This window comes from Pongo abelii, chromosome 11 (genome assembly GCF_028885655.2).
Source record: "Pongo abelii isolate AG06213 chromosome 11, NHGRI_mPonAbe1-v2.0_pri, whole genome shotgun sequence".
NCBI classification, from domain to species: Eukaryota; Metazoa; Chordata; class Mammalia; order Primates; family Hominidae; genus Pongo; species Pongo abelii.
In genome coordinates, this window is record NC_071996.2 from 110,911,804 (window position 1) to 110,936,429 (window position 24,626).

Consider the following 24,626-nt stretch of genomic DNA (forward strand, 5'->3'; position numbering starts at 1 on the left):
ACATCTGAATTCTATAAACAAGATTTGTTTCTTCTCCACATTATTTATTTTATCAATACAGACACATACTTTGGGAGTTATAATCCAATACTATTGTTATTTATTATGTTGTTCATATTGTTCTAGCTTTGGCCACTGGGATCTTTTATAAGTGTCTTCTGTGTCCTTTTGACATGCCCCATTTTTTTCTTTTTAAGCACATCTTTACTTTCTGAGACTACAAGATTGTCCACGTTCTCATCTTGTGTTTTCCCTTCCCTAGCCTTGGAATGAGCCGTTTTTCCAATGATCTCTAGTTCCTTTATTAGAAAATGGTGGCCAATATGGTGAAACCCTGTCTACTAAAAAGAGAAAATTTAGCCAGGGTGGTGGTGCACGCCTGTAATCCCAGCTACTCAGGTGGCTGAGGCAGAAGAATTGCGTGAACCTGGGAGGTGGAAGTTGCAGTGAGCTGAGATGGCACCACTACTCCAGCCTGAGTGACAGAGTGAGACTCTGTCTCAAAAAAAAAAAAAAAAAATATATATATATATATACACACACACACACATACACCTTCATATATGCACACATTCTTATTTCTGTATCTTTATATATAGTTGGCTCTGTTTTCCATAGTCCACATTCAAGAAAAAAAGTAACAATATAACAATTTTTTAAATAATACAAATAAAAAAGTAATCTAGTATAACAACTATTTACATAGTATTTACATTGTATTAAGTATTATAAGTAATCTAGAGATGATTTTAAGTATATAGGGGGATGCATATAGGTTATATGCAAATATAATGCCATTTTATATAAGGGACTTGAGCATCTGTGGATTTTGATACTCATGAGAGTTCCTGGGACCAATCCCCCACAGATACTGAGGGACAACTATATACTTAAATAGGAATACACACTAACATATCTGACTCTAAGCTTTAACCACATAGCTCATTTTAGACTTCTCTTTGCCTATTTGTAACTTCTTTCTCCAACAGAAACTTGGCTTATATGTTTGTTTAAATCTACTATACATACAGAAAACTTGTAAGAATTGATAATATGTACCATTGTGAGAAACAAGTTTTACCAGTTACAGTGCAGTATTTATATACACTTCTTTTTGGTTTTGGCCTAATAGTATTTAGCGAAAGTGCTGTTTTCTAAAGTTACTTCACTCTGCTCCTTTTTTCTCCACCCCTTTCAATGAGGTTATATCATATGATTGTAGTACAGTTAGATTTGTCACAATCTTCAGTCTGGGATTTTCTGACATCCCTAAGTTTTTATCCTTAAATTTGCATATACATAAGTTCACTCTGTGTGCTGTGTATAGTTTTATGGGTTTTGATAGATGCAGTGTCATGTATCTGTCACCACAATGCCATATGGAACAATTATACTAGTTAACTAACAGTTATATAATACTAAGTATTCTCTTATATCCCTTTGAAGTCAGCTTTCCCCACACCCTGAAAACCAGTGAACTGTTTTCTACCCTTATAGTTTTGCCTATTCCATAATCTCTTATAAATGGAATCTTAAATTATAATTTGTAGCCTTTTAGATCTGGTTCCTTCATCTAGCAAAATGCATTTAAGATTTATTGATTTTGTTGCATGAATCAGTAGTTGGGACTTATCCCAGATAATTCCATTTTATAGATGTACTGTGCTTTGTTTATTCACTTTGAATTTCATCCCAGTTATTTCCAGTTTTAGAGAAATAAAGTTACTATCAACACATAAAGGTTTTTATATGAACTTTCCATTAACATGAGTAAATATCTAGGAGTAGGCTGATTGCATGAAATGTAACTAACTATATATTTAACTTTTTAAATAAACTGTCCAATTGTTTTCCAAAATGGCTGTACCATTTTATATTCCCACCAGGAATGTATGAGAGTTCAGTTGCTTTGTATCCTTGCCAAAACTTGACATTGTCAGGTTTATTATTTGTCCCTCAGCTCTAGAACTGGTATAATGGATATCTTATGGTTTTAACTTGCACTTCACTAGTGACTTTTTTTTTTTTTTTTTTGAGACGGAGTCTCTCTCTGTCACCCAGGCTGGAGTGCAGTGGCACCATCTCGGCTCACTGCAACCTCTGCCTCCTGGGTTCAAGAGATTCTCGTGCCTCAGCCTCCCTGAGTAGTCAGGATTACAGGCACCTGCCACCACGTCTGATTTTTTGTATTTTTAGTAGAGACAGGGTTTCGCCATGTTGGCCAGGCTGGTTTTGAACTCCTGACTTCAGATGATCCACCCACCTCGGCCTCCCAAAGTGCTGGGATTACAGGTGTGAGCTACTGTGCCCAGCCTTCATTAGTGACTTTTGTGTGATTTGCTATCTATATGTTTTCTTTGATGAAATGTCTATTTAGATCTTTTACTCATTTCTATTGTTTGTTTTCTTTTGTTTTCAGAGAACTTTTTTCCAAATCCTTTGTCAGAGCAAGTATTTTCTTTCAGTCTGCAGCTTTTTCTTTAATTCTCTTAACATTATCTATCTTTTGCAGAGCAAAAGGTTGCCATTTTGATGAGGCCCATTTTATCAGTTGTGTCCTTTTGTACATCATGCTCGTGGTATTGTATTTATGAATTTTCTGCCTGGATAGGCTCAGCCCACTTACACACGTCTAGGAGCCTATGGACAGGCCCATTGGTGTCCACATGCATCATCTGGGGTGCCTGAGGATTGGTTGGTCCTGCCCACCAGCACCCACTGTCTGGAATCATGAAGGCCAGCTCGCTCTCACTATCACATGTGCCACCCAGAGGCCTGCCTGGCCTGCTGCCACCATAAAGGCCTTTGTGTCCACATACCAGCCAACCTGATGTCCCCATCCTCAGCAAAGCTTTATCACAGCCTCCACTGACAACCAAAGCCTAAGCCACTAAAGAAATCAAGATGCCATGAGAGAATCATAGATACCACCATTGATGACAGTAAAAGAAACCATACAGAGACAACACATCTGAACCCACCTAGAATCAAATCCAGAGCACCCTACCCAGCTAACATTACAGCTACATCTACAGTAAAAGTCTGTCTCTACAAAAGCTGGTCCATAAAATTGGAGAAAGCAGCAGTTGCACAGATATCAAGATAAGGACACAAGAAACATAAAATACTAAGGAAACATGATACCTCCAAAGGAACACAATAATTTTCCACTAACAGATCTCAAAGAACAGGTAATCAATAAAATGCCTGAAAAGGAATTGAAAATAATGATCTTAAGAAAACTCAGCAAGAAACAACAGAACACGATAGACAATACAAATAAATCAGGAAAACAATTCATGATCTGAATGAGAAATTAAAGAGGTAAATATTTTAAGAAACAAATTCTGGAACTGAAGAATTTAATAAATAAAAAACAGTCGAGCAGAAAGAATTTCTACTTAAAATACTTTCAAGTAGAAGAAAGAATTTCTGAACTTTAAGAGAGAGGTCTTTTAAAATAACCCAGTCAAACACACACTAAAAAGGATGAAGGAAGCCTACATAGGACATCATAAAGCAAAAAAATATTTCAATTTTGGGAGTGCCACAAGGAGAAAAGATAGGAAAAGGCATAGAAAACCTATTTAACAAAATAATCACTGAAGACCTCTCATGTCTTGAGAGAGAGATATACATCCAGATACAGGAAGCTCATATGTACTAAAACAGTTTATCCAAAAAGGCCTTTCTAAGACACATTATTTTCAAACTCAAAAGTCAAAGACAAAGAAAAAATTCTTATGGAACCAAAAACAGCCCAAATAGCCAAAGCATTCCTGAACTAAACGAACAACATGGAAGGCATCACACTACCTGACTTCAAAATATACTACAAAGCTGTAGTAACCAAAACATAGTATTGATATAAAAACACATAGACCAGTGGAACAGAATAAAGAACCCAGAATAAATCTACTTATTTACAGCAAATGTGGCAAGAACATACACTGGGGAAAGGACACTCTCTTCAGTCAATGGTATTGGGGAACCTGGATATCTGTGTGCAGAGAATGAAACTAGATACCTATCACCATACCCAAAAATCCACTCCAAGTGGATTAAATACTTAAACATAAGACCCCAAACTCTTAGACTACTAGAAGAAAACATAGGGGAAATGCTTCCTTACATTAGACTTGGCAAAAACTTCGTGGCTAAGACTCCAAAAGCACAAGCAACAAAAAGAAAAATAGTTAAGTGGAAATATTAAATTAAAAAGCTTCTGAACAGCAAAGGAAACAACAGAGTGAAGAGACAACCTGCAGAATGGGAGGAATATTTACAAACTGTTCATCTGACAAGGGACTGATAACCAGGATATATAAGGAACTCAACCGAACAGGAAAACAAAAAAAACCTATTAAAAAGTGGACAAAAGGTCTGAATAGACATTTCTCAAAAGAAGACATACAAATGGCCAAGAAATATATTTGAAAAGCTCAACATTACTAATTGTCAGATTAAAACCACAATGAAGTATCATTAGATAGAATGGTTATTATCAAAAAGACAAGAAGTAACAAACTAATGAGGATGCAGAGAAAGGTGAACTCTTTCTCTTTGTGTTAGGAAGTATCATTAGTTAGAATGCCTATAATCAAAAAGACAAGAAGTAACAAACACTGATGATGCAGAGAAAGGTGAACTCTTTCTAACTCCTTGTGTTAGAATTTTCTCAATGTTGATGAGAATGTACATTAATGCAGCCATTACGGAAAATGGTGTGGAGGTTTCTCAAAAAAAACCAAAAGGGCCGGGCATGGTGGCTCACACCTGTAATCCCAGCACTTTGGGAGGCCAAGGCGGGCAGATCACGAGGTCAGGAGATCAAAACCATCCTGGCTAACACGGTGAAACCCAATCTTTACTAAAAATCCAAAAATTTAGCCGGGCATGGTGGCGGGTGCCTGTAGTCCCAGCTACTCGGGAGGCTGAGGCAGGAGAATGGCGTGAACCCAGGAGGCAGAGCTTGCAGTGAGCCGAGATCGCACCACTGCGCTCCAGCCTGGGTGACGGAACGAGACTCCATCTCAAAAAAAAAAGAAAAAAGAAAAAAACACAAAAAATAAAAGAACCACTATATGATCCAGCAATCCTACTACTGGGTATTCATTCAAAAGAAAGGAAACCAGTATTGCATCACTTCATAGTAGCTAAGATAGGGAATCAACATATGAATGGATAAAGAAAATTGCAGTATATATACACAGTGGCATACTGTCAAGCCACTAAAAAGAATGAGAATTCATCATTTGTGGCCATGTGGATGAACTTGGGGGACATTATGGGTTATGCAAAATAACTCAAACATGGAAAGATAAATACCACATGTTCTCACTCATGTGGGAGCTAAAAATTTTTTTAGCTTATGGCAGTAGAGGGTAAAATTGTGGGTATTAGAGCCTGGGAAGGGAAGGTGAGATAGGGAGCATGGGGAGAGGTTGGTTAATGGACACAAACTTACATCTAGGTTGGTAGAATGAGTTCTGGTGTTCTGTAGCACCATAGGGTGAATATGGTTAAATACAACTTGTGTATTTTCACAAAGCTAGAAGTGAGGATTTTGAATGTTCACAACCCAACAAAATGATAAGTTTGAGGTGATGGATATGCTAGTTACCATAATTTTATCATTACATACTGTATACACATAGAATATTACTGTATCTCATAAATGTCTACAATTATTTTATGTCAACTAAAAATAAAAGGGAAAAAAGAATCCTTTGTCTAAATCAATATCACACAGACTTCTTTGTTTTCCTCTAAAAGTGTTATGTTTTATGTTAGAGTTTTATATTTAGATCTATAATTCCCTCCTGAGTTTACTGAGTTTACTTTTGTATAAGGTATGAGGATGTGTCAAGATCCATTTTTTTATATAGGAACATCCATTTGTTCCAGACCATTTGTTGAAAAGACTATTCTTTCTCTATTGAATTGCCCTTGCTCTTTTTTTCAAAAATTAATTGACCATATTTGTGTGGGTCTGTTTCTTGGATATCTTTCCATTGATCTTCGTGTCTATCCTTTAGCCAACACCATGTTGCCTTGAGTTCTGTATAATAAGTCTTGAATTTGATAATGTGAGTCCTCCAACTTTGTTCTTAAAATTGTTTGGCTATTCTGGTTCCTTTGCACTTTAATGTATATTTTATAATCTGCTTGTTGATGTCTACGGAAAATGTGCTAGAATTTTGGTTAGGATTGTGTTGTGTCTATAGATCAAATTGTGAAGAAGTCACATCTTAGCAATACTTAGTTTTTGATTCCATGAACACAATATAATCTTAATTTATTTTTCAGCGTATAGATCCTGTACATATCTTACTGGATTTATACCCAAGTATGAATTGTTTTCTGGTTTTTTTTTTGTGGGGGTGGGGGGACATGTGCTATTTGAAATGGTGTATTCAATTGTTCATTGCTGGTATATGGAAATAAAATTGGCTTCTGTATATTTACCTTTTATCTTATGACCATTCTAAATTTACTTATTAGTTCTAGGAGCTTTGTCGGGGGGGGGTGTAGATTCTTTGGGATTCTCTACACAAATAATCATGTCACCTACAAATATGGACAGTTTTAATTATTTCTTTCTAATCTGCATGCCTTTTAATTTTTTTTCCTTATTGCAATGTCTAGGACTTGTGCTATGATGTTGAATAGGAGTGGTGAGAGAGGACATCTTTGCCCTATTCTTGATCTTAGGGGGTGTATTAGTTTTCTATTGCTGCATGTCACAAACTGCCACAAACTTAGTGGCTTAAACAACACAAATGTATTGTCTTCCAGTTCTATAAGATCAGAGGCCTTCATTGGGTCTCACTGGGCTAAAATGAAGGTGTCAGCAGGACTGCATTCCTTCCTGGAGGTTCTAGGTGAAAATGTGTTTATTTGCCCTTTCTAGCTTCTAGAGGCCACCCACATTTTTTGCCTCATGGCCCCCTTTCTCCATCTTCAACATAGTGTATCTCTGTTCCCCTTCTGCAGTCACATTTTCTTCTGCTTTCCTCTTCTACTTTTAAGAATGCTTGTGGTTTAACTGGTCCCACTCAGGTAACCCAAGATAATTTTCCTATTTTAAGGTCAGCTAATTAACAACCTTAATTCCATCTGCAACCTAATTCCCCTTTGCCATATAAGGTAACATACTCACAGACTGCAGAGATTAGTACATGGACACCTTTGGGGGACCTTAAGTAATGTAATAGCTGTAGGGTCTCTGTAAAAAGCTCTTCATTACATTTTTTTAAAAACTCTCTTTGATTTTTAGTTTCTGAGAGTTTTTATCATAAATTGTTGTTTAATCTTGTCAAATGCTTTTCCAGAATCTACTGAGGTGATTGTGTTGTTTCTCTTATTTAGTCTGTTATTAGAGTGAATTACATTCATACTCCAATTTTGAGATATGCATGCATTCCTGGGATGAACCCCCAGTTGGTCATGAAGTATCATTTATACATTGCTGGATTCAATTTGCTAATATTTTGTTGAGGATTTTTATGTCTACGTTTATGGCTAATACGGGATTTTAGTTTCTTTGTCATTAGTTTGTTATTAGGGTAATGCTGACCTTATAAATGAGGTGGAAGTCTTCCCTTCCCTTCTCTTTTTCTGGAAGAGATTATAATATTTGTATTATTTAAGCCTTATATGGTTGGTAGAATTTGCCAGTGAACCCACATAGGCCTGGAGTTCTCTATTTTGAGAAGTTTTTTTTTTTTTTTTTTTTTTTAATAGATATGAGATCATTCAGACTATTTCTTCTTCAGTGAGTTTTGGAAGTTTGTGTTTTTAAGACATTGGTCCATTTCTTCAAAGTTATCAAATTCATGACCATAGAGTTGTTTGTGGTGTTAGTTTATTATTCTTTTACCGTATGGGATGTCAGTAGGGATGTCCCCCCCCTTCATTCCTAATATTGATAATTTTTGTCTTTCCTCTCTTTCTCTATTCGCCACCCCTACCCCAGCCACCCTCCTTTTTTTTTAGTCTGGCTAAAGGTTTATCAATTTTGTTGATTGTTTTTAAGCAGCGAAAATTCTTAGTTTCATTAGTTTTCTCCTTAGAATTGTATTGATTTGTACTCTGATCTTTATTATTTTCTCCTGCTTGCTTTGGTTTTTTTAGTTGTTCTCTTTCTAGTTTCTTTTTTCATTAACTGTAAATTTTTTCCTATTAATATATACCTTTGTCTTATTTCAGTTTCTAAGAAAACATCTGCAGGTATCTAGTTTCTTAAGACAATAGTTGGATCAGTTTGGCAAATCTTTTGTAAAGGTCCAGATAGTAAATATTTCAGGCTTTGCAGACCAAATGATCTGTCACAACTACTCAACTCTGCCGTTGTAATACCAAAGCAGCAATGGATAATACTGACTGTGTTCCAGTAAAACTTTATTTACAAAAACAAGCAGGGGAGCAAAGTTTGGCAACCCTTGATATAAATAATTGATTTAAGCCCTTTTTTTCTAACATAAGTATTTAAGGCTGTAAATTTCCATTTTAGCATTGGTTTAGCTGTGTCCCACAAATTTTGGGTTGTCATTTTTATTTGCATTCAGTTTAAAATTTTTTTTATTTCCTTTGAGACTTCTTGTTTGACCTATAGACTTAGAAATGTTTAATATTCAATTTCCAAATAATCGAGGATCTTCCCAGGTGTTTTATGGCCCAAGAACATACTTTGTATTATTTTTATTCTCTCAAATTATCAAGTATCATATCAATGTCAAATAGGTGTAGTTGATTATGTCATTCAGGTGTACTATATCATTTTTAATTTTCTACTTATTCTGTCATCTCTGAGACTCTACTTAGTCTATCATCACTGACAGGAGAGTGTATTAAGGCATTCATCCCTTTGTTCATTTCTCCTTTCAGTTCTATTAGCTTTTGCCTCATACATGAGAATTACATCTTCCATTTAGAATTATGTCTTCTTAGAGGATAGACCTCTTTATTATTATATAATGTCTTTCTTTATCCCTGACAATATTCCCTCTTCAGAAGTCTTTGTCTGATACTAATAAAACTACCCCAGTTGGTTTGTTTTGTTTTTGTTTGTTGAGACAGAATCTTGCTCCGTTGCCCAGGCTGGAGTGCAATGGCAGTGGCACAATCTCGGCTCACTGCAACCTCCACCTCCCTGATTGAAGTGATTCTTGTGCCTCAGCTTCCCAAATAGCTAGGATTACAAGTGTGCGCCACCACACCCAGCTAATTTTTGTATTTTTAGTAGAGACGGGGTTTCACCATGTTGGCCAGGCTGGTCTCAAACTCCTGACCTCAAGTTATCCACTCACCTCAGCCTCCCAAAGTGCTGGGATTACAGGCATGAACCACCATTCCCAGCCTCCTTTTGATTAGTATTTGCATAATATATCCTTCTCCATCCTTTTTCTTCTCTGTTTATATTTGAAGTGGGATTCTTGTAGATGGCATATACTTAGGTCTTGCTTTTTTACTGAGCTACATGCCTTAGATCTGATCTTAGATCATGCCTTAGACCTGATCTGCATGGTTTAGATCAGGGATTGGCAAACTATGGCACAAGTAGAAATTTTTAATTTTACATTTATATATTTAATTTTCAATTGTCTTCATTTCCTTATATAAATCCATGTTTTAATCTATTATATTTCTGCCTCAAAAACTCTTTTTTACATTTCTTAGAAAATAGATCTTCTGGCAATGAATTCCCTCTAGTTTTGTTTGAAAAAGTTTATTTCATCATAATTGAAAGATATTATTGCTGGGTATAGAATTCTGGATTTATCATTTTTTTCTTTGAAGTAACAGACTTTACAGATGTCACTTAAGGCCGAGGTAAGCGGATCACGAGGTCTGGAGTTTGAGACCATCCTGGCCAACATGGTGAAACCCCGTCTCTACTAAAAATACAAAAAAATGAGCTGGGCGTGGTGGCACACGCCTGTAGTCCCAGCTACTCGGGAGGCTGAGGCAGGAAAATCGCTTAAACCCAGGAGGCGGAGGTTGCAGTAGCCCAGATCACATCACTGCACTCCAGCCTGGCAACAGAGCAAGACTCCATCTCAAAAAATAAAAAAAGATGTCACTTTTTTTCTTATGATTTAAATGGTTTCTGACAAGAAATTTGTGTGTATATAATGCTCCTTTTCTTCCTCTGTCTCTGATTTTCAGCAATTCAAATATAATATGCCTAGGGATTTTCCCTCCCTTCCCTCCTTCCTCCCCCATCCCCACCATATTTATCTTACTGTTCTTGTGTCTGTGGCTTGGTGTCTGTCATTAATTTTAGAAAATTCTCAGCCGGGTGCAGTGGCTCACGCCTGTAATCCCAGCACTTTGGGAGACCAAGGCAGGCGGATCATGAGGTCAGGAGATCGAGAACATCCTGGCCAACATGGTGAAACCCCGTCTCTACTAAAATACAAAAAATTAGCCGGGCGTGGTGGCGCGTGCCTGTAGTCCCAGCTGAGGCTGAGGCAAGGGAATTGCTTGAACCTGGGAGGCAGAGGTTGCAGTGAGTTGAGATCGCACCACTGCACTCCAGCCTGGCAACAGAGCAAGACTCCATCTCAAAAAAAAAAAAAAAGAAAAAGAAAATTCTCAGATATACTTTCTCCAAATATTTTTCCATCCTGTCCTCCCTCTTCTTCTGAGATTACAGTTACAAATATGTTAGGATGTTGGAGACGGTCACACAGCTTTTTGTTGTTCTGTCTTCAAGTTCACTGATTCTTTCTTCAGCTGTGTCAGTTTTACTTATGAGAACATCAAACATATTCTTTATCTCCATTTCCATTTGGTTCCTTTTCATAATTTCCATGCCACTGCTGAAATAACCCATCTGATCTTACATGTTATCCACCGTTCCTATTAGAGCCTTTAGCATATTAGTCATACTTAAAATTTGTATCAAGGCCGGGTGCAGTGGCTCATGCCTGTAATCCCAGCACTTTGGGAGGCTGAGGCAGGAGGATAGCTTGAGCCCAGGAATTCAAGACCTGTTTGGAAAACATAGCAAGACACTCTCTCTACAAAAAATAATAAAAGAAATTAGCTGGGCATGGTGGTGCATGCCTATGGTCCCAGCTACTTGGGAGGTTGAGGCAGGAAGATCACTTGAGCCTGGGAGGTCAAAGCTGCAGTGAGCCCTCATTGTGCCACTCACTGCACTCCAGCCTGGGCAGCAGAGCAAGACACCATCTCTTAAATGAAAAATAGAAGCAAATGCTGCTTTTTTCTGAATCGATAGTTACATGAGGATGAAGACATCAATGGAATTACAGTATACTGCCATTTGGAGTTACCTAAAAATAATAATAGCTAACACATCTTCAACATGCTAGGCACTATATTGTGTGCTTTACATATATTAACTCATTTGATCCTCACAAACTTTTTTTTTTTTTTGGAGACGGAAACGCCTATCACCCAGGCTGGAGTGCAGTGGCGCTATCTTGGCTCACTGCAACCTCCGCCTCCTGGGTTCAAGCGATTTTCCTACCTTAGCCTCCCAAGTAGCTGGGATTACAGGCACCTGCCACCATCCCCAGCTAATTTTTGTATTTTTAGTAGAGACAGGGTTTTGCCATGTTGGCCAGGCTGGTCTCAAACTCCTGGCCTCAAGTGATCTGCCTGCCTCAGCCTCCCAAAGCGCTGGGAGCTGGGATTACAGGGGTGAGCCACCGCACCAGCCCTCACAAACCTTTTGAGGTAGAAAATATTACCATGTCTTTTTTACAGTCAGGAAATTAAGGTTATAATAAGATTGTGGCCCTTGACCACACAGAGCTAAAAAAGAATTTACTGGTTTAGATTGAGCAGCTTGCTAAAGAATAATTTTTAATTATTTTTAATCTGTGTTAGATTTTTAAAAATAATTTTATTTTTAATTGTGGTAAAAAAATTAACAAAATTTACCATCTTAATCAGTTTTAAGTATACAGTTCAGTCATGTTAAGTACATTCACATTGTGGTGCAGTAGATTTCCAGAACTTGTTCATCTTGCAAAACTGAAACTCTATACCTGGTAAACAACAACTCCCCATTTCCTCGTTCCCCCAGCCCCTGGCAGCCACTAATATAAGTCCTGTTTCTATGAATTTGATTGACTTTAGATGCCTCATAAGAGAAATTACACAATATTTGTCTTTTTGAGACTAGCTTGTGTCAGCATAATGCCCTCAAGGTTCATCTACGTTTTAGCATGCAGAGGGCCTTCCTAAGGCTGAATAATATTAATATTACATTGTATGTATATACCACATTTTGCTTACCACTCATCTGCTGATGGACATTTGGGCTGCTTCCACCTCTTGGCTATTGTGAATAATGCTGCAATGAACATGAGTGTTCAGATATCTCTTTGATATCCTGTTTTCAGTTATCTCTTTGATACCCTGTTTTCAGTTCTTTTGGATCTGTAGCAAAAAGTGGGATTGCTGGATCATATGGTAAATTTTGTTCTTAATTTTTTGAGGAACCTCCATTCTATTTTCCATAGCAGCTGCACCATTTTACATTCCTACCAACAGTACACAAGAGTTCCAGTTTCCTCACATCCTCATCAACAACTGGTATTTTCTGCTGGTGGTGGTTTTTGATAGTAGCCATCCTAATGGTTGTGAGGTGATATCTAGTGGTTTTGATTTGCATTTTCCTAATGATTAGTGATGTTGAGCATCTTTTTTTTTTTTTTTTTCTGAGATGGAGTCTCACTCTGTTGCCCAGGCTAGAGTGCCGTGGTGCAATCTCGGCTTACTGCAACCTCTGCCTCCTGGGTTTAAGCGATTCTCCTGCCTCAGCCTCCTGAGTAGCTGGGACTACAGGCACCCGCCACCATACCCGGCTAATTTTTGTATTTTTAATAGAGATGGAGTTTCACCATGTTGGCCAGGCTGGTCTCGAACTCCTGACCTCATGATTCACCTGCCTCAGCCTCCCGAAGTGCTGGGATTACAGGCATGAGCCACCGCGCCTGGTCTATATTGAGCATCTTTTTATAGGCCATTTATATATCTCTGGAGAAATCTCTGTTCAAGTCCCTATGCCCATTTTTTAAATTGGGTTATTTTGCTGTTGAGTTCAAAAGTTCTTTGTATATTCTAGATTTTTTTTTTTCCCCTTTCTTTTGAGACAGCATCTTGCTATCTCCCAAGCTGTGGTATAGTGGCATGATTATGGCTCACTGCAGCCTCGACCTCCCGGCCTCCAACCTCAGCTTCCTGAGTAGCTGAGACTACAGGCACACACCACCTAACTAATTTTTAATTGAGACAGGGTCTTGGTTTGTCACCCAGGTTGGAATGCAGGTGGCAGGATCACGGCTCACTGCAACCTAAGACCTCCTGGGCTTAAAGCAGTCCTCCCACCTCAGCTTCCTGAGCAGCTGGGACTACAGGAATGTGCCACCACACTTGGCTAAATTTAAAAAAAAATTTTTTTAGAGACAGGGTCTTAATATATTGCCCAGGGTGTTCTTGAACACATGGGTTCAAGAGATTCTCCCACCTCAGCCTCCCAAAGTGCTGGGATTATAGGCGTGAGCCATACACCTTGCCTATTCTAGATCTTAACCCCTTAGCAGATATATGATTTGCAGATATTTCTTCTCATTCTGTAGGTTGCCTTTTCACTATTTATTGTGTCTTTTGATGTGCAGAAGTTTTTTAGTTTGATATAGACCTATTTGTCTATTTTTGCTTTTGTTACCTCTGCTTTTGGTGTTGTATTTAAGATATCACTGCCAAATCCAATGTCAGAGAGTGCTTTCTTCTAGAAGTTTTATAGTTTTAGGTCTTACGGTTAGGTCTTTGATCTATTTTGAGTTAATATTTGTGTATGACATAAGGTGCGGCCCAACCTCACTCTTTTGCATGTGGATATCCAGGTTTCCTAGCACCATTTGTTGAAGAGACTGTTAGATTTTTTTAAATGCCCTGAAATGATTAGTTTGTAAGATTTTCTATTTAAAGGATTGTTACACATTGAAATTTAGCTTTAATGTTTTCTTAGTTATGGATAGAATTTCAAGTTTTGCAGGAATTATGCAGAATATTTTAATTAATAGTAAGAGATGTAATTTTTAAGTGGTCATTTAGGTCTTGTTTGTTTATGGAGTTGTTTTTTGTTTGTTTGTTTCTTTGAGACGGAGTCTCACTCTTGTCACTCAGGCTGGAGTGCAGTGGCGCAATCTCAGCTTACTGCAGCCTCTGCCTCCCAGGTTCAAGCGATGCCCATGGCTCAGCCTTCCAAGTAGCTGGGACTACAGGCATGTGCCGCCACACCCCGCTAATTTTTGTGTTTATAGTAGAGAGGGGTTTCGCCATGTTGGCCAGGCTGATCTTGAACTCCTGACCTCAGGTGATCCCCCTGCCTTGGCCCCCGAAAGTGCTGAGATTACAGGCGTGAGCTGCCACACCTGGCCAGATTAAAATTTTAATATAAGGCAATTTCCAAGTCATTCTGTATATCTTTTCCAGTGCTTAATATATACTAAAATGTTGGTTGCTGTGAGCTATTTCTTTAAAAAAGAAAAAAAAGGGTAATCCAAAATAAATATGTGGAAATCATTTGCATAATTTTTCCCATCCTCTTTTGCTTGTAGGGAAGCAGCTCGAGAGTGTCGTAGAAAGAAGAAAGAATATGTGAAATGTTTAGAAAACAGAGTGGCAGTGCTTGAAAATCAAAACAAGACATTGATTGAGGAGCTAAAAGCACTTAAGGACCTTTACTGCCACAAATCAGATTAATTTGGGATTTAAATTTTCACCTGTTAAGGTGGAAAATGGACTGGCTTGGCCACAACCTGAAAGACAAAATAAACATTTTATTTTCTAAACATTTCTTTTTTTCTATGCGCAAAACTGCCTGAAAGCAACTACAGAATTTCATTCATTTGTGCTTTTGCATTAAACTGTGAATGTTCCAACACCTGCCTCCACTTCTCCCCTCAAGAAATTTTCAACGCCAGGAATCATGAAGAGACTTCTGCTTTTCAACCCCCACCCTCCTCAAGAAGTAATAATTTGTTTACTTGTAAATTGATGGGAGAAATGAGGAAAAGAAAATCTTTTTAAAAATGATTTCAAGGTTTGTGCTGAGCTCCTTGATTGCCTTAGGGACAGAATTACCCTAGCCTCTTGAGCTGAAGTAATGTGTGGGCCGCATGCATAAAGTAAGTAAGGTGCAATGAAGAAGTGTTGATTGCCAAATTGACATGTTTTCACATTCTCATTGTGAATTATGTAAAATTGTTAAGAGACATACCCTCTAAAAAAGAACTTTAGTATGGTATTGAAGGAATTAGAAATGAATTTGGAGTGCTTTTTATGTATGTTCTCTTCTAAATTTGTCCTTGGTTCTTAAAAGCATTCTGTACTAATACAGCTCTTCCATAGGGCAGTTGTTGCTTCTTAATTCAGTTCTGTATGTGTTCAACATTTTTGAATACATTAAAAGAAGTAACCAACTGAACGAAAAAGCATGGTATTTGAATTTTAAATTAAAGCAAAGTAAATAAAAGTACAAAGCATATTTTAGTTAGTACTAAATTCTTAGTAAAATGCTGATCAGTAAACCAATCCCTTGAGTTATATAACAAGATTTTTAAATAAATGTTATTGTCCTCACCTTCAAAAATATTTATATTGTCACTCATTTACGTAAAAAGATATTTCTAATTTACTGTTGCCCATTGCACTTACATTATACCACCACCAAGAAAGCCTTCAAGATGTCAAATAAAGCAGTGATATATATTTGTTTATGAAATGTTACATGTAGAAAAATACTGATTTTAAATCTTTTCCATATTAACAATTTAACAGAGAATCTCTAGTGAATTTTTTAAATGAAAGGAGTTGTAAGGATATAAAAAGTACAGTGTTAGATGTGCACAAGGAAAGTTATTTTCAGACATATTTGAATGACTGCTGTACTGCAATATTTGGATTGTCATTACAAAACATTTTTTTGTTCTCTTGTAAAAAGAGTAGTTATTAGTTCTGCTTTAGCTTTCCAATATGCTGTATAGCCTTTGTCATTTTATAATTTTAATTCCTGATTAAAACAGTCTGTATTTGTGTATATCATAATTGTTTTCAATACCACTTTTAATTGTTACTCATTTTATTCACTAAGCTCGATAAATCTAACAGTTACTCTTAAAAAAAAAAAAGACTAAGGTGGATTTTAAAAATTGGAAACTGACATAATGTTAGATTATAATTTCTCATTTGGGGCCGGGCGCAGTGGCTCACGCCTGTAATCCCAGCATTTTGGGAGGCCAAGGTGGGTGGATCACCTGTGGTCAAGAGTTCAAGACCAGCCTGGTCAACATGGTGAAACCCCATCTCTACTGAAAATACAAAAATTAGCCAGGCGTGGTGGCGGGCGCCTGTAATCCCAGCTACTCGGGAGGTTGAGGCAGCAGAATTGCTTGAACCCAGGAGGCAGAGGTTGCAGTGAGCCGAGATAGCACCATTGCACTCCAGCCTGGGCGACTCCATCTCAAAAAATAAAAATAAAAAAATGTCTCATTTGGGAAGGAAATTCCTTTTAAAAAAGAGTTGAGACACTTAGAAAACTAATGTTTTATATTTAGTTAAGAGTTATTTAAGAAAGTCAAGCGTGTTTAACAACAAAATATGAAGATTTAAGTGTTAACTGCTGGATCCATTTTAAAAAGTAAGATTTTAATTAACATTTGTAAATGGTATATTTTCGTTTGTAACAAACCATTGTCTTTTTTCAAGGATGAACAGAGTTTATGAAGGAGCATCATTCTAAGAATTGAGTGATGTAGTCTTTATGTTTGGACAGTCCACCAGATTCTCAAGAAGGCTTTCAAACAACTATAAAGTTTGATGTTTGTCCTGCTGAGCTAATGGGGAAAGTTATAGCATAAAAATTATGTAACAGCATAGGATATGTCATTTTTAAAAACTGGTTTAACAGAAATCAAGCAAAGTCACAAATATGTTCACAAGTTGGAATTATTTAGAGTCAAAATGTCATATTGAACATTTTGAATGTCGTGTTATAAATGAAAAATTGCCTGATGTTTTAGCAGTTTGTATTTTCTAAAACTTTTTTTCAAAAGTTCAGGCTTTCTACTTACTGGGAAGTTGGTGGTCCTCTTAGTCCCTGATAAATTAAGGCAATCACATTCATGTGAGCTGGATGAATTTTTAAGTTATAAAGACCTTATCCTTCATACCTTGAGGATGATTGCACTGGTTTTGAAGTCAGTTACTTAATGGTGAGGTGAGAAATGTATCCTGTTGCTAAATCTGTCTTAGACCCTTGGTGAAACTTGAAGATTTCAGTTTATAAAGATAAAATCAAGCATCTTTTGTGCAGTTTTCTTTTTTTAATGCAAGAATGGTGGGGAGGTTTGTTTGTAAGCATGAAACTTTGAGAATCTTTATTAAGAAAATGACATAATTTTTAAAAACCTTGTAGCCAAGAACATATGTGGCCACATTACCAGTGATAAATGTTTTTCTCTTTATATTGGCCAAAAGGGAATAAAAATGTCATCATAGGAATTTGTACATATGCTACTGATTTGCCTAGAAAATAGCAAGTTTGGTATTGCTCACTTTGCAAATATAGGGCCATGTGGCACTTTTATCTATAGGACAGATTAACTCTAATAAAAATGAAGTGGGGAGGGGTTTATTTTTGATATATTACTCTTATGAGTTTTCAAGCTTTGATAGTGTTTAACTGAAAAGTGGCTTAGAAAGGGCTAGATCCAATGTGTTCATTATTAAATAATTGCTATCAGATACAATTTTAAGTTCATTCTTTTTCAAACTCAAGTACCATATTGGCAACCATAATATTGTCATAGGTGCTCTCTTCATTTAGATATTCTTGGGGGGGTGGCATTTGTATAATATATGTGTACATATATATATATATATATATACAAACAGTATATAATCTAAAGCTCTGAGAGCTCTTAAGTCAGGAATGCTGAGTATTATAGTATATTGAGGTCAGATGAAATTTTACATTTTTGTGTGTTCTGTTGCATCCCTTCTGGTAGTTTCTATGACTGCATTACTCCAGCACTCATGATTGATTTTATCTTCTAATTTTCTTCCAAGTATTTTATTTTTTATTAGTTTTCTTTGGCTTGATACTTTTAAATATGTTACTAGTCACTTGAAAGCCTCTCCCCCAAAAGTATTTGGTTTTTATGCTTTGTCTGTGGCAGCTATAACAGTGGTAAGAACATTTTGAAGATAGCTTTTTAAAGGAACCACGGATTTTTTCAAAAATCATCCTGGGGGAGGAATTTTGGCATTTCATTTGAGCAGGGATTTTGTCAGAAAATGTGTTTTGACAGTAGATCAGCAGCAGTGCTAGTCTCTGAAAGCACAATACCAGTCAGGCAGCCTATCCCATCAGATGTCATCTGGCTGAAGTTTATCTCTGTCTCTCAGGACAAATCCCTACTATCTTTTTTACCTTTTGGGGTGACATGTGGAATCATACAAAGGCTTAGGAAGAAATACGTTTGTTTAAACCAGGATGCTTTACTTACTTGAAGTGACTTCAATCTAGATTTCTTTTAATATTTAACAAATTTTTAATTCTATGATCAGCCACAGTCAGCTATTACCATAAATTGGTCTCTGTTTATTTTGAAGATCACGGCTGCTTCATTTTGCAGGATTAAATAGGGCTAATATATCTTAAAGTTAAGATCTTGAATTAAAGTGGGTTTTAGAAATAGTGTTACATACCTTTTCAGTTGTTTTCAAGAGGCTTTATTTTTGTTGCCTTTGTAGCCCTGAAAGCTGTTGGTATATTTTTTCCCTCATGGACCTAATAGAAAAGTTGTATATTTATTTGGATTATATTTACATTCTGTCCTTTGTAAATGTTTGGTGTAACTTGCACTTTTTAAAATGACCCAGTTTGGGTATTAGCAACTTAAGAAATTCCCTCATCAAGTAATTCTCAACTTTTTAGTCTTTCTCCTCTCTTCAAATCATGTGACTTTTTAAATGGAAGTTTTTCATTGATTAAAATATTTTAGCACCTAAAAGCTAGCCTTAAAAACAGCTGTAAAAGAAAAACATCAGTAAATTAGATATGACTAGCCCAGTTAATTAAAAGACGGGCTCAAACCTTGTTTTATTCTTTTTCATCTTGGATAAAGATTGAAGGGAAAATAACCCAAGTGCATAATATTTGTTTTCAATTTTTAATGAGACTTTATCCTCATCACAACATTAATACTGTACAAAGTATGCCAAAATATCCATTAATTTGTCTAGAATAGTACAAGACTTTTTAAAGCAATTATCTTCACAGAGACCACATGTAATAATGATTATACTGAAATATGTTCATTTTTAATGGCTTTGTTAACATCAAAGAAATGCTGCCTAAATTTGACTGATTTCAGATGAGGAAGGAGAAAGTAAAGTGTGCATAGTAAGGCTGTAGGTGAAGAGTTGTGAGATAAATAGTTCACTCAGTTGTACAAAGCACAACTAGAACTTTTTGTTGGGTGGCTTACATACATCTTGAATATTCTTAATGTAATAATGTTGACTATTAAGTTGGCTACACAGTCACTGTATGTACTAGGAACTGGTTTCCTTGACATTCTAGAATCAATGGCTAGGAGAGGCATTAATCTTTGAGGGGCTGAACATATCATGAAGCTGAGTCAGTATGGAAAATTTTCAAATAAACAGGGTGCTGAAGTTCCATCTGTCTCATCTGCTTATGATAAGTTCTTATTGATTAGTGAATGTAGCTTAAGCCTTTGTATGTGTCCTCAGGGGGCAGACCGACTTTAAGAGGGACCAGATAACGTTTGAATGGAGGGATTATATTTCAGGTGTTTTAGCTTGAAATTTATTTTTTAAAAAAAGAAAAATTTAAAAAATATATAAATAAAATAGAACAAAGCCGGTGATGCAAGTTGATATTATAAACAGGCAGTTTTAGCACAGAAAGAAAATACTGACCTGTCTGCATTCTGGTACGGTGGGTGCAGGTCCCAGCTGGGTATGACATGATACACTTTTAATTATTCTCACCAGCAAGTAAAAGGAAAATGAACAATCTTTTGGAAATGTCTTTGAAAAGGATCAAAGAGTAGGAAATTCACATTTGACCTAACATTACTTGCCCATGGAAGTAAGGCATTTCCAAGCTTTTGTCTGAGGAGCATCTCAGAGAAGTGAGAGTAAATCTGAGATAGTTTAAAAATTGGTAGGGAAGGAAGAAAATCTCTGCAAATAATGATTTTATGTTTGTTGGCCAAGTGAAATGATCTATCATTGTGTTTGGGAGGTTTTATTTTCTTATGTTTTTAAAATTGAATTGGTAAATGCTTTATAGATGTATTTTTATCCAAGTGCCACTCCAATTTGTGTATGTAATAAAATTATTTATATTAAAAGTGGGAAATAATTGTCAACTTTTTTTGAGTATAGATTTATTAGGGGTGGCAAAGAAGAGTGCTAGTTAGCAGTTTTCCATGTAAAGTTGTCCTTGACTGATTTGTCCACATGTCAGTTGTAACTCCCCCACTCCCTGCAAAAGGAATTATTTCTAACCCAGATGTATCACTTGAAACTTTAGAAGCAAAATAATCAGGGAAGTTCCTAGAAAGGTGTTTGGCTTTTTGGTTTTTGAGGATTGGGGTAAAGAAGACTTCCCCCACAACTGTCAGCACAAAACAGGGTATTGATTTTTAACTCTGATGTTTCTATTGGAGTTGAATACTAAATAAATAACTATAATGAGAGAAATACATTTCTAATAAAATTCCCTACATTCTAGAAACATCCCTGTTTTAATTTTTTTACTTAAATCTTTTTGTGCTTTATGTGTAAAGAAAAAAATGTACTGAGTTACAATGCATTTTATTAACACTATGTACATAATAGCTGCTTTATGTTCAGAATGGTAGCAGTTGCTTTGTATATTAAAGTGATCCTTGTGAATTTGTGAAATATTGTCATAAAGTGCTTTTTCTTACTGTAATCTTTGTGGTATCAACTGTCATAATGCTCTTTTTACACAAACATTTATGTGCAGTCACATAAACATGCTTTTAAAAACTCTGTAAGTCTCTTTTTTGGGGATGGGATCTCTATTTTGTTGGTTTTTTTGCTAGTGTGTGAAGCCATGTTTTATTGGACTTAAAGTTACAATATATTACAAGCTTGTGTTGGAAGGCAACAAAACTAATTCAGACAACAACATGTCTTCAGTTACTGGATCCCTAATTTTCAGGACAAAACCTGTTTTTCAGTAAGATTGAACAGTGCCTATTTGTGGATTTGGAGATGTTACTGTCGAGATGACTAATGGAGACATACGACCAGCTGTCTCTGATGTCATAAAACACACGTGTTCACTGAAAGGACAATAAGAATACCTTCTCAGGTCCCCTTGCAATTCTAAAACTCTGTGATCATATAAGCTGGAAGGAAAGGGGAGGGGATATGGTTAATCTTTGCTTAAGATGTAAGAAAAAAGTTATCTCCTATACTGTTAACTTCAGAAATAAGTTCTGAGACGAGACATCTGAAAATAAGCAGCTGCGTTATTTGTATGTTTCTTCACTGCCAAGATGTGTTCAAGCCTGCTATACCTGCCATTGTATTGGAAGGCTTAATGAATTTCATTTTCTGCAACAACGATTACATAATTTATTGCACAAAATGAGACATTTTTGAGAGTGATATTAATTACATGAGGGACAATAGGCATGAACCAGGATTGTTCTGAGCAAATCGGAATCTGGGGTCACCCTGCCACGTTCAGGTGCTTGGACCTTCAGGAACAGATTGCTCATCTTGTCATTTGACCAGGCACTGAAGTGACAAGACCATCCTTGAGAAGTCACATCCAAAGATAAAATTCTGATCCATTTCTAGTTTTAGTGTTTCGTCACTGAAGACTTAACATACGTCTTTTACACTCAGGTTGCAAAACACAGGCCCAAGACAAAACTTCTCCCCCAAATCTTCTTCCGCTGGTTTTTCCATCTCGAAAGTGGTGCCACTATCCATCTGTTAAATTGTTTAGGGGAAACCTAGAAAAGCACTACCTTAATCAGTGTTATCCTTCCTCTTAACTGTGCGTCCTAATTTCTCCGCATCTTTCTTAAGCGCAGTGACCAAACCGGATGAGAATTCTAACACGGGCCTGACATCAAATGGAAAGGAAGGATAATGTCCAGGAGTTTGAATGCTATCCTTGTTTTTAATTAAAATGCAATTCACGTAACAAAATTAACTTTTTAAGTGAACAATTAAGTGGTAGTACATCCACAATGGTGTACAACCACCACTTCTATCTAGCTCCGAGACATTCTCATCACTCCAAAAATAAAGCCCCATTACTCTCCATTTTCTCCTCCCCACCCTTGTCCCTGGCAACCACCAATCTGCTTCCTGTTTCTATGGATTTACATCCGGGTATTTCATGTGAGATTTATACACTATGTGTATTACTTTTTTGGTCTAGCTTCTTTAACGTGTTGTTGAGGTTGATCCATTGTAACATGTTATCAGTACTTCATTCCTTTTTATAGCTAAGTATACTTTTTATAGTAAGTATGCCATTGTAGATATATACCACAAGTTTATCGATTCATCCAGTTGAGTTGTTTCTACTGTTTGGCTAATGTTCATAGTGCTGTTATGAATGTTCCTGTACAAGTATTTGAGTCCCTGTTTTCAATTATTTGGGGTATATGCCTGGGAGTGGAGTTGCTGGGTCATATTGAAATTGCACATTTAACTTTTTGAGGAACTGTCAAACTTTCCCTCAGCAGCTGTACCGTTTTACCTTCCACCATTGATGTATGAGGGTTCCAATTTCTCCAAACCTTCACCAACACTTATTTTGCCATTTTAAAAATTATAGCCATCCTCATGGGTGTGGTCTGTCATTGTGGTTTTGATTTGCATTTCCCTGATTACTAATGATGTGGAGCATCTTTTGTTGTGTTTGGCCACCTGTGTATCTTTGAAGAAATGTCTGTTCAGGTCCTTTGTTCATTGAAATTTTGTTGTTGGGTTCTGAGTTCCTTATATATTCTGGGTACTAGGCCCTTATAATATTTTCACCTATAAGTTTTTGCTTTATAATGTCCTCATTGTTTTCAAACTTACTTTATGTAATATGTACACTTCTAAAAAAAAAGAAACATGGAAAAGGGCAAACTGTAAGAAGTAGTTTTTTGTGTTTTTTTGGTGACAGTCTGTGCATATATACACAAATATAATGTATGTTCTCTCCTCCTCCCTCTCCCTTTTTTACACAAAAGGTAGCTACAAACAGTGGTTTATAAACTGCTGCCATTATACAGATACAGTTTAACCAGTACCCTCTTTTGGGGACATTTGGCTGTTTGAAATTTTTTACTGTTACAGATATACACAGGTTGGTAACTAGGTCTACACAAGTTGTATCTCCAGGATACTGAGAAGTAAAAGTTATTTCTGAATTATGGTTTTCTTCATATTTGGATATTGTTTCCTAATGATTATTAGGTATCTGCTAAGCAATTTTTATTAACATGTTGATTACTATTTTTATGTCAAACTTTACAGTCTAGGCATTTTTTTCTGGAATTAAAATTAGAAGTGGCACAGACTTTCATAAGGCTTTCCTTTTCTCATCTCTGTTAATACTGTTTTCTTTCTAATATCCTCAGAAATAACTGTTCTCAGCAAAGAAACAAGTTTTCAACATGCCATCTTTTCTAGTGTTACTAAATTTTTAACCCCTCTGGTTGTAGAAGGAAAGGTGTAACGTGATTTTAGAGCAGAAAGAGCTAACAATTAAATCTTCAAGTTGGGCCGGGGTGCGGGTGGCTCACGCCTGTAATCCCATCACTTTGGGAGGCCAAGGCAGAGGCAGGCAGATCACCTGAGTTCAGGAGTTGGAGACCAGCCTGACCAACATTGTGAAACCTCATCTCTACTAAAAAATACAAAAATTAGCCAGGCATGGTGGCGGGCACCTGTAATGCCAGCTACTCGGGAAGCTGAGGCAGGAGAATCGCTTGAACCCAGGAGGCGGAGGTTGCAGTGAGCCGAGATTGCGCCATTGCACTCCAGCCTGGGCGACAGAGCAAGGCTCCCGTCTCAAAAAAAAACTTCAAGTTTTAAGGTAAAACAGAGCTAAGGACTGTCCGGTGTCATGCTGTTTATGTCAGTGCTAAGACAGTACAAGTCTCCAGCTTCCCAGAGGAGGGTTCTCTATACTCACTGTACTTACCAATTCATGTTAAAGACCTTGAGAAAGCTACTTCTCTCTAGGTAGAGGTTCTGGGGAGCAGTGAGGTTGTGACTTCGTCTAACACTAACACAAATTACAAGTCTGTTTTACCAACTATTAAGTGAAGTCCTATATCTAGGGCCACTTAACAGTACTGGGGTACATTATATAGTGATTTTTTAAAGTACTTTAAAATTTTATTTTTGTTCATTTTTAATGAATTGGCAGTAAATGCTTCCCATAAACAGCAATTAAATGGTATTATTATTGGAGGTGAATCTTTTACATTATGGTAATTTTGTTATTCAGCATATGCCTTGATACTTTAATATCCCTTAGAATTTATTTCTCCCAT

General features: G+C 36.7%; 2 protein-coding genes across 16 annotated transcripts in view; one reads left to right on the top strand and one right to left on the bottom strand.

Annotated features, from left to right (window-relative positions):
• CREB1 (cAMP responsive element binding protein 1) overlaps window positions 1-21,099 on the top strand; it is a 74,941-nt gene extending 53,842 nt beyond the window's left edge. For 5 of the 7 annotated variants that reach the window (XM_063712588.1, XM_063712589.1, XM_054548830.2 and 2 more), the window contains one exon: window positions 14,604-16,107. In XM_063712588.1, coding sequence (XP_063568658.1) covers window positions 14,604-14,748 — 145 coding nt within the window. In that variant the 3' untranslated portion in view covers window positions 14,749-16,107. 7 annotated transcript variants of the gene reach the window in all.
• The window catches only part of METTL21A (methyltransferase 21A, HSPA lysine), a 44,206-nt gene that overhangs the window by 2,628 nt on the left and 16,952 nt on the right, over window positions 1-24,626 (bottom strand). The window lies entirely within an intron of this gene.